The sequence below is a fragment of the Phoca vitulina genome, unplaced genomic scaffold (assembly GCF_004348235.1).
Source record: "Phoca vitulina isolate PV1807 unplaced genomic scaffold, GSC_HSeal_1.0 scaffold43, whole genome shotgun sequence".
NCBI classification, from domain to species: Eukaryota; Metazoa; Chordata; class Mammalia; order Carnivora; family Phocidae; genus Phoca; species Phoca vitulina.
The window spans coordinates 1,900,785-1,911,509 of NW_022589746.1; the positions used below are offsets into that span (position 1 = coordinate 1,900,785).

General features: G+C 51.8%; 1 protein-coding gene across 2 annotated transcripts in view; it reads right to left on the reverse strand.

Annotated features, from left to right (window-relative positions):
• Positions 1-427: 427 nt before the first annotated feature.
• CUNH1orf198 (chromosome unknown C1orf198 homolog) overlaps positions 428-10,725 on the reverse strand; it is a 33,483-nt gene continuing 23,185 nt past the window's right edge. The window contains exons 3-5 of one of the 2 annotated variants that reach the window (XR_004302516.1): positions 6,624-7,169; positions 4,095-4,187; positions 428-3,379 (exon numbers count right to left, since the gene is read on the reverse strand). Coding sequence is in view for 1 of the 2 variants with exons in the window: in XM_032430336.1 (XP_032286227.1) it covers positions 3,323-3,379; positions 6,624-7,169 (603 nt within the window). In the remaining variant the exon portion in view is untranslated. The remainder of the gene's footprint in view (positions 3,380-4,094; positions 4,188-6,623; positions 7,170-10,725) is intronic. The other variant, XM_032430336.1, reaches the window with a different exon arrangement.

Sequence of the window (10,725 nt, forward strand, 5' to 3'; positions counted from 1 at the left end):
TACAAATTCCCTTCCATCTGTGGTTGGTAACTTACCACCCTCACTTTAACGGATGGAATAGGACTGACCGGCCATACTTAAGCTTGTATTTCTTCCAAGAAAAATCCACTTCACCCAGATTCAAAGTGAAAGCTTTCAGGGAGATCGCATCTGCTCTTCTGAGTCAGTCACTAGATGCGATAAGCTTGTCTCTGGGAAGAAGTGCCCTCCAGGATCCATCCCACCCCTTCTGCTGGGGCCCCGTGCACCTGGGCCACCCCCGCCCCCCCACAAACCTGCATGGGGCACCGAGTCAGGCCCACGCACAGTGGGCTTCCAGAAGGTTTCACACTTGCTTAACTAGTACAAATCCTTCTCCTCTGTGCTCAACAGCAATCATCCTGATGGGCTTCCCAACTCCAGTAGAGGCCCCAAACAGACACACCTAGCATATTTTAAATGGCTTTATTAAAGGCTATTAATATAAAATACAACCAAGTTACAAGTCGTCAGTAAGAATGTTTCTTTTTTTTTTTTTTTTGAAAACGTGTATCAAAGAAAGGGAGGCGCAAAGAAAGGGAGGTGGCTCTGACATCCCCGTGGGGTGCTCAGCAAGGGCTGGATGACAGACCCCAGCCGTCCCCAAGGGGGCAGCACTCCCAAACCCAGAGAGTGGGATAGGGACCCCCCAAGGGAAAGAGTTGAAACTGGTTTCTGACTTCCTGGGGGAGAGTTTGCAAAACACAGTCACCCAAAGCAAAACACTAAATCCTTTAGCTGAATCCCAGGTGCACAGAACGGGGGTGGGGTGGAGGAGACCCCCAAAACCAAATACAGGCTTCAGTTGAAAAGTGTGTATTTTTATTGAAAAGTGTGTATTTTTTAAAATAATAAATACAAACTTCTGGTTCTAGAAACTCTACCCTGATACATGGGGGGGGGGGGGGGAGTGAGGTGGCAAACCTAAGAGCTTCATTTGTCCGTACTTAGACACACCGAACACAGGCTCCCCAGAGGGCAGGGCCGGAACCATCTTTACACGGACCTCGGGGTGAAGAGGATCTGCTGGTCAGGCGGGATGGACACCCACCAGCCTGTGTCCTCCAGGCCTTCACTTCTCTCTCGCACAGCCCCTTACTTCTGAAAGCAGGGCCAAGCAACATGACTCTAGGATTTCCCAAGTTTTGACTTTACATTTAATCTCAGGAGGCCGTCGGTTACGAAACTTTAAACGCTGTCCTGAGAGATAACCGAACACCTCTAGGGGAGGATCCCAGGTGACACCCGGGGAGGCAGAGACTTTCAACCATCCCCCCACCCCCTCAGCTCCCAGAAGAACATGAAAGGAATAACTGGGCTTTATGAGAAAGTCGGCAGGAAATTGGAACCATCTCCCCGGAGAACAGGCAGATCACCTTGGGCTAACTGTTCGCGGATGTAGTTCAGTCCTCCCCGCTACCTCAGCACCAAGGAATACAAACTCACACCTGTACCCCTCTCTCTCTTAAGGAACCCTGTTTTCAAGCATGGGGTCTAAAACAGCCCACTGCCCTCCAGGCTAGAAGTGGAGGCAGGTGGTAAGCCAGGCTCGGAGGCTCAGCGGCAGACCCGAGGGGCCGGCACCTTGCTGTGCTGCTTCAGCTGGGATTGCCCCTTTCCCTCCCCACCATGCTAGAAACCTTTTTTCCCTGGCATGTGTCAACTATCCTTAAATGGTACAAGAAGAACCTATATTTGCCATAATACCGTCAGTCACCAAAGCAGGAAGGTCATATCCACCACCCTAAGGGGCCAAATGAGGTTTAGGGACATAATGCAATTGGCAGAAACCAAATCAAAAGTTGGCTAGGCCACAACTTTGGCAGAAACGTTCTCGGAAAAAAGAAAAAAAAGTTGCCATGTGCTTTACCTTGGAGCCAGATAAGATACTCTGGAAATCACTTAAGGTCGTACGAAACAGAAATGCATTTCTAAAAAGACACACTTTGATATTGAAACCAGGCGCTCACTGGTCTGACTCACAGGGGTTAAGGCTTCGGGTGAGGAGAACACAGTGAGAGGCAATGTGTAGATAACACACGGGCACGTCCAGCAGGCTCACGCAGCTCAGGGCCACGGGTCAGGGCACAGGCTTCCCAGGCTAAGGCCCACGCTCCTCCTCGCCCTGCCCCACACACCTCGGGGGCATGGGCCACCTTGCTCCCCTGGGCAGCTGCAGAGTGGGTAGCCAAGTCTCGCTCCAGGACATGCCATTGCTATGACCACAAAGGTCTCCAGGGGGCGCTGCGGGGCGCTGCAGAAACTTGACTCTTCCACTTCTGCTGGTGGTCAGGAATGCGGAGGGAGATCCATCCGGAGAGTTTGACCAGTTCTCGGGATGAAGGCCATCCACTGCCCCTCCCAGTCTCATGCTGGGAGGTTCTAGCACAACTAATCAGAAGAGCCCCGTCCTCCAACACCTGCCATCCGCCCTTACTCCTGCAGATAGATGCCCCGGACAGGAAACAACCACCAGGCCACATAAGTAGCAAAGAACTTCCAAAAAGAAACCAGTACACACCCAAGGAAAGTGGTAGCCCTACAACGTCTATATCTAGATACAAAATAATGAAAAGTTAATACAAAACTTTTAAAACATGCAACTCTTCTTAAACAATGATGAATAGTTTGAATATATATCAGGGCGGCTGAAAGAGCATCTCTGCTATGTGCCAACAGTCTGTTTCCTGGAAACGTCGTGAGGGTGGAGGGTGGCACACGATGCGAGAAGGGTGGCTTCAGGAAGCCCTGGACAGCTGGGAACGTTGGGTGGGAATTGGGGGCGGAGGGGAGGGGGGTCATGTTTCTGTGGTCACAGCCAGCCAGCGTGCTGATGTCACTACTGCTGAGGAATCACCAACAGCCACCCAACAAAACCCACTCGATTAATAAAAAGGGGAGAGGCTAAAGGAGAAAGAGATGGAAGTCGCTTTTACGTTTTTTGTGACACGATGAGAAACCTCTTTCTCTGAGTGGGGGGAGAATTGGGTGGAACTGGGAACAGAAGCTTTATGTACAAGATCGACGGAATTCCTTAACAGTCTTAAAAAATTCCAAATGCAAAACTTCTGTTATCAAATCATTGAAAATAGCATATATATATCTGGCCTTACCAAAAAGAGAAAAATCTGGAAATCTGGACAAGGCAATATTTACCAGTTTCCAAACGATTAAGAAAAAAGTGTACAGAAACCAGGAAAATACACAAGGAAATATTGCCCATTTTATCCTCCTCCACCACACCACTTTGGAAAACACTTAGGGGTTCTTGGTTTTAATATATTTTTTTTTGGTCTAATACATTTTACCAGTTGTCCAGAAAATCAAATCCTGTCTTCAAGACGACATTACTTGAGGTGACCTGTAGAAGAGACATAAACACCAAAGTAAGACATGGGTTTCTTTCTTTCTTTTTTTTTTTCAGTTACACATAATCTAAAAACAGCATCTCATTTAAATTGACCCAAATGAAATCGCTCGTTTCCATGTCGGAGGCTCCCTGACCTCAATTTGCCTCAGTGCTTGGAACCAGAAAATGAAAGAAACTTCAACGTGAGCCACACTCTGCCAGGATCCAGCGCTTTCCCCCCGCTCTGTCCCCGGGCAAGTCTGCAAGCAGCTCACAGAGAAAAGGAAACAAATGTATCTTTTCTATGTGTGCACGGACAGGCGTGCTGAAACGCAGTCATCACGGAAGAAGAGGACAAAGGACAAAGTCTTTCTGCGGCTCTCTCACACGAGCACGCGCATCCACCTGGCGCATCCACCTGCCCGGCTGCAGCCTTCGGGAAGGATGCTCTGACGCCCCGCCCTCCACGGAGCTGGCAAAGGGCAAAAACACTTCCATGGAGACGATGACACCCACGGACTAAAGCAGGTTCCCTCGAAGCTGGTGAGCCAAAACAGGAAAACCCAAAGTCAGGCAAGCGGTCCTCTCTCTGCTTTTCTACGGGTTTCTTCAACGAGGCTGGCATTTCGCTCTGCTCTGCACCCAGAAATCTGTTCATGTGCTCTCTCTGACTGCCCACTCCCCCTACACACACTTGCCTGTGTCTCTTTACAATTAGGACTCTCACGTGTTTTATGTAACAGCTTCCTTCAGAGGAAGACCCAGGTGCCAAGTATCCGAGAAAGATCACTAGGGAGGCTCATCGGCGAGTCTGGCAGGTCTGTAAGAAGGAGCAGGTGGGTGGGAAGGTTAGAGACATGGAAGAGAGCAAAGACACGGGGCAGGGGGCCACCGCAGGCAGGACAGGGAGGCGCCGAGGACAGGCTGGAAAGCTGAGGGGCCGCTGATGGAGGGCAGATGGAGCTCCTGGCACAGGGCTCCCCTTCTTCAGGAGGACAACTCACGAGGTCATCTGCTGGGAGAGGAGTGGAAGCACCTGGAACCCCATTCCAGGAGACGCCCAGACGATGACCACAGCTCAACAACACAAAACTCAACTGTTAAAACTGGACAAGGGATCTGAACAGACATTTCTCCAAAAAAGATGTACAAGTGGTCGATAAACAACATGAAAAGACAGTCAACATCCCTAATCACTGGAGACCGGCAAATTGAAACCGCGATGAGACCTAAGGTACCGTCTCCCAGCCATTAGGATGGCTGTGATCAAAGAAGAAAGAAAACCAGAGTTGGCAGGATGTGGAGAAACTGGCCCTCTCGCGCGCTGCTGAGGGAACGTAAAATGGAAACAGTATGGCGGTTCCTCAAAAAGTTAGACACAGAATCACCATGGGACGCATCCGATCCTCTGCCGGCTGCATTCCCCCAAGAACGGAAAGCAGGGACCCAAACAGATATTTGTAGAGCCGTGCTCACGGCAGCATTGTTCACAGTAGCTGAGAAGTGGAAGTCACCCACGTGGCCATCAACAGATGGGCGGATAAACGAAATGCGGTAAATCCATACAGTGGAGTATTATTCAGCCTCAAAAAGGAAGGAAATTCTGCCACATGCTACCAGTGGGTGAACCCTGAGGACATGAAGCCGAGTGAGATAAGCCAGACACAGAAAGATGGAGACCTATAGGATTCTACTTATATGAGATACTAAGAGTGTTAAATTCACAGAGATAACAAGTAGGATGGTGGCTGCCAGGGGTGGGGGGGAGAACAGGGAGTTGTTTAATGGGTATAGATTCCATTTTTCAAGATGAAAGAGTGCTGTGGATGGATGGTGGTGATGGTTGCATAACACTGTGAACGGATCTAATACCACAGGGCTGTATACTCAATATGGCGGCACATTTTATGTTATGTATATTTAACCACAATACACATTTTAAAATATGTGTTAAAAGGAAAAAAAAAAAAAGGACAACTAAAGAGTCTGGATGGCGCTAACATGGAGAAAACCAGCAAGGCACACACAGAGGAGTGTGGGGGGTGCAGAGTACCCCTCAAGTGTGCCTGCCTGCCTTGCCAATAGGTAACTTCCCCAGGCTCCAAAACCCAGACCCAAACCTAAAGACCCCATTTTTCCTCCCTCTGGCCATCCTCTTTTGTGAGCAGGTGGCCCCTTTCCATCCCTCCTTCCCTCCCCACCTCGGGACTCATCACTCCCACCCATGCAGAAAATGGCTGAACGTCAGGAAGCATTCAGGGAAGTGCTGTCCAACTCTAAGATGGACCTTGTTTACGTTCTCACCCAGGTGCAAGAGCGATCCACGATCTCCCCCAGAAATGGTGCTCAGACATGCCTATATCCAAACTACTGCTTTGTTCATCATAAAGCAGTCTCAAAACCAAGGCCTCTCTCTGAACTATGACTTTGGACTGGTTTATTTTATTTTGTTTTCGTGCAATCCTCCAGCACTGGATCCATTTAAATTCATTACCAAACATTTTGTTTTCTTTTCACGGTCTCAGTCTCTTAAGCAATGCAGACCAACTGGCACAGATGATGGTCGAGGCTCCCACAAAGAAATGGGAAAGCACTCAGAAGCCACTCACCCTATTCTCCTGCACCGTCCCTTTCTTCAGGATGCATTCCTCTTCACCCAGTGAACCTTTCAGATCTTTCTTTTGCTTCCCCCCAAAAAGAACTCCTTTCTTAGGATTCCTCCCAGACACGTAATGCTATCCTGTTTGGAAACGAGTAGCTGCCAATCACTCCTTGAAGCCAGAGTCTCCTGTGGTCCCTGAGAACGAGCATGGCTGCTCTTGGTGGAGGCTCGGCGGTCCTGCCTGCTTCCTTCCTCCCCAACACCCCAGCCCGAATTTACAGACCTGTCAGTTGAGTGGGCATCCAAATCCCTCCCACACTGCCCTCTCCCTGCGAGTTCCTGCGCTCACTGCCCTGCTGCCGGCCCTCGCTTACCTGCCCTCACACACCTGGGGAAGGGCAGCGGGCATCTGTGACATCTACGTGTAACAGGCAAACAAGTCATGGCACCGAGACAGAACCATGAGACGTTTCTCCTTGCACATGTGTCAGTCGCTGAGCTGGGGAACAACCCAGCTCTCCTGATCCCCAAAGTCCCCCCAAGGAATGGGCAAGAGAAAGAAGGGGAAGGAGGAGAAGAAAGCGAGGGCCTCTGTGGCCCACCCATCTTGTGGGAGGTCTCCCCGGGTCACTCCTGGAGGGAGGGGCCACCCACCTGTGTTGGCATGGGTTCCGAGAACAGAGCGTCCTCCACATCCTCCACGTCCTGCCGGTCCTCGGGAGAGGGCAGCTTCCCCACGGGCTCGGACGGGGTGGCTTCCTTCACCGTGCTGGTGCAGGCCTGGACAGGCTGGGGTCTCTCGTGCTCGATGCTGACACAGGGAAGGATGCGCTGCTCCTGGCGGAGGGTGCTGGGCCTTTCCACCTTGGCCTCCCTGTCCTTCAGGGCAGGGTCCTGCCGATAACAGGCAGGCAGGACCTTTTCACCTTTCTCCATGGACTTGATCTGGCTGGGGGTGAGCGACTGGAACTCAGCCTCGGGCCCCTCTCCCCGGGACCGCTCTGCATTGATCTTCCAGAAGGAAGCTTCCTCTTCCTTCCGGGCAGGACCCAGGGCGTCGAGGCTGGAGGACTTGCTGCCCTGGGAGGACCGGAGGGCCTGCGAGCCCTGGGAGGCTTTCGACAGCTGTCTCGGCTCGCTGGCCGTGCTGCTGGCCGGCTCTTGGATGGATAAAGAGCAGACACTGAACTCCATCTGACTCTACAGCGGGGACACAGAGGAGAAAAGAACAAGCATTACAATCCACCGCCACGGGCGTGCAGCTCACACCTCCGCCCGCCTGACAACAGTAACGCTGGTTGTCGTCCATTTGCTGCAACTTTCTGTCCTGAGGGCTTTTCTTCAGGACGGCGGTCCACGCACCCACCACGGCAGAAGCTCAGACACCAAGGCCCTGCCACACTCCAGGCCACCAGCAGTGCAGAGACTCGGACTCGCTGAGGACTCCGGCCTCTGCCTGGTGAGCAGAGCACCCGCCTGTCTCCTCAAGAGTGAATCCAGCACCTTCCAGAGGAGGGGCTGTCTGGCAGTAACCACCCTCCCTGGAAGGTGATGAAGAAAGTGCACGGCTCCGCACAACACCGCCCCGCAGCGAGGGTCAGCACCCAGCCCCAGCACCCAGGCCCATCGCTCCCCACCTACGGCGGCGGGTGGTGGACAAGGGTGAATGAAGCCAACAGAGCCAGAGCCTGTTTCCTGGACTAAACAGCCGCGGAGACCCGACCCACCCACCCCTGCCGGACACGCCATCTTCACAGCTGCTACGGACTGCGTGTCTGTGTGCCCCTCGAATTCGCACGTGGAAGCCCTACCTCCCGGAGTGATGTACGAGGAGGTGGGGCCTCTGGGAGGGGATCAGGTCATGACAGTGGGGCCGCCAGGATGGGATTAGTGTCCTTATAAGAGACACAGGAGCAATGATCTCTCTCCCACCATCCAAGAACATGGTCAGCGGGAGGCCGCCTGCAGCTGGAAACCCCAGCACCCTGACCCTCCAGCCTGCACAACTGTGAGAAATGAATGTCTGTTGTTTAACCCCCAGTCTGTGGTCTTTGTTACGGCAGCACAGGCTGAGCAAGACGGTGTATCATGCGGAGGGGTACTCAGGGGGATGCTCCCACTCAGTAGTGCTCTGCAGCTCTGACCTTGATCCCGGGCCCGAAGCCCGGATGCCGTCCCCCACGGGAGACCGCGGGCCCCGAGGCCAGCGCATGACCCACACCGCGCCTGAGTGTCCCAGAAATGCTTTGCTCGATCCGAGGCTGCTCAGCGCAGCGACCTCCAAGAAGACCAGCTCTGTGCTGTGCTGGAGGACACATCGGGACAGGGAAGGACACCTCGGTCCCCGCTCCAGCGCAGAGCTCTGCACGGCAAGCGACGCGTGGCCTCAACCATTTCTACAATCCCTCTTGAACGTTCCTCTCCTCCTACTTCTCCCTCAGACCCCCTTCTTCTTCTTCTTCTTCTTTTTTAAATAAAAGTAATAAAACTATGATTCAGAGAGTTTGGTAATTAGAAAAGAAGTCGTTCATAAGCTTTCCTTCTTCCATAACCACTACCTTTGTATTTTTGTGTCGCTGTTTTCATATATTTATTTTACGAGGTTGCGATTCTGTTAGGCATATAATTTGGAGTAATGTTGGGGGGCCTCGGTGGTGTAGTTGGTCGAGCATCCGACCCTTGATTTTGGCTCAGGTCATGATCCTAGGGATCCAGGCCTCTGTCTGGCTCCACACTGAGCATGGAGTCTGCTCAAGATTCTCTCTCTCCCTCTGCCCCTCCCACCCCCTTCTCCCCTCTCTCTAAAGAACCAAATAAATCAATAATCTGGGGTATTGTTTTTTCACTTAATCATAAGCACCATCCATGGTGTTACATGGTCTTCAGAACAATCATCTGTCCTGGGTACAAGCTAGTTCATCGAGCAGCTGTCCCATCAGCTCCTTAACCCATCATCTTCCTAACAAATAACCGGCTGCTTCTACCCTGTGCTGTTCTAATTAAGGCTGCCGCCACCATCTTCATGCATACAGCTCTTCCCCGTGTGGAACTAATTTCTTCAGATACCCTTCCAGAAGTGAAATATCAAAATGCAAAGTTTAAAACTTTTCCTTTTTTATGGTTCTAGATGCACACTAGCCGATCTGTTCTCCAGGGCTGCCCCACTTTCTACCACCACCAGGGATACAGCAGACTGTATTTTCAGTTACTGTTTCCACGAGGAAACAGTGTAATTTAAAAACTGTGCTAACTTAATATACAAAACATGGTTCTTGATGACTTTACTGCATATTCCTTCGCTCCGTTTTACACAGAGCACTCGCCCAGACTCACTGATGGGCAAAGATGTGTTTGTTAGGGGAGGATGAAAACACGGCTTTTCCCGAGCAAACTGCAGGCCCTGAACCCAGAGGGCGGGACGTGCTCTCTGCCTGAGACTTCTCCTAAAGCCTGGACCCTGACGGCTGGAGGTCTCTCCTCAAGGCTCAGAAGACAGGATGGGATGGGAGCACGAGACACTAAGTTCAAGTCCCAGGCACAGGCTGCTCGCTGTTGTAAAGAGAACCCGAGGGAGAAGACATCATAGGTCCAGCTCCGCGGACCGTGGCATCCTGAGTGCATCTCACGCATCGGGCACTTTCCTTGCTGCTGGGCTGGGTTTTATAAAAAATGTTCACTCTTACAAATGAGGAAATGGAGATCTGGAGCAATCCGAGCAAACTGTCCTAGGTCACTAGCCCATTAGATGCAGCTGGATTTCCACTGGATCCAGTGATTCCAGGCCTGAAGCTGTGCTGGGCATCAGGCCACATATAAAAGCCACTGGCCACCAGGGACGACATCCACATAAACACCAGAACGTCCTGTACATGGCAGGATTTGGATAAGTACGTTAATGATCTAATTTATTTTTAAAGGGCTGTTTCTGAATGAGCCACTCTCAGTACTCTGTATATTTCCAGATTCCACAACAGAATACAGGGGGACTGCAGGCATGAGAGATGATGCTTTCCTTAAATAAGCAAGTTGCTAAAGATACCACGGAAGTGGAGACCAAGGCTTAAAAGAGAGCTGACTTTGATCTGGAAATTGCAACGTAAGGAAGGCACTTAAAACTGAGCACTTCGTCAAGCCCCAGCTTTTTTAGGATCAGCAATTTCTCCAGTGGGATCTCTGCTCAGAAGCCTCCGGAAGGCCAGGCTGAGCACTTGTGGACGTGGAGGACAGCCACGGACTGAGCCGGGGACGCTGCGGAGAGGCGGCGGTCCCAGTGGTTCCCAGACTGCTTGGGGCACCGCTGGCAGAGCCCCCAAGCAGCACCGGCCGGACGCGACAGCCTTGAACAGACCGAAACCACGGAGGCCGTGCCTCGGCTCCTTGGGTAATCGGAGGCCATGTGGCACTCCTCAGGGGACAGTGTCGTCTGGTCAGAAGAGACGGCTATGCTGACATTAGCGGCTGCTTGGTTTGGGGGTTTTGGGGCAAAATGGGGAAAACAACTTTACAGAGGAAAAAAACCTCTAGCACATTTGCTTCCAAGCCTTTTTTCCTGGGTATATGTTGTTTTTAATTTTGCAAAGAAAACAGGACTACACTCTCCTAAAAAACAGTCCTCCCTGATCAGTGGCGTGGGGGCCGGGTCTTCACCCAGCACGAAAAGGGTTCCTTGTTTGTATTTCAAACCCACACCTGTTGGGAAGGGGCAGGGCGGAAAAGAGGAAAGGAGCAAAGCCCCCCCCCCCCCCCCCCCCCCCCC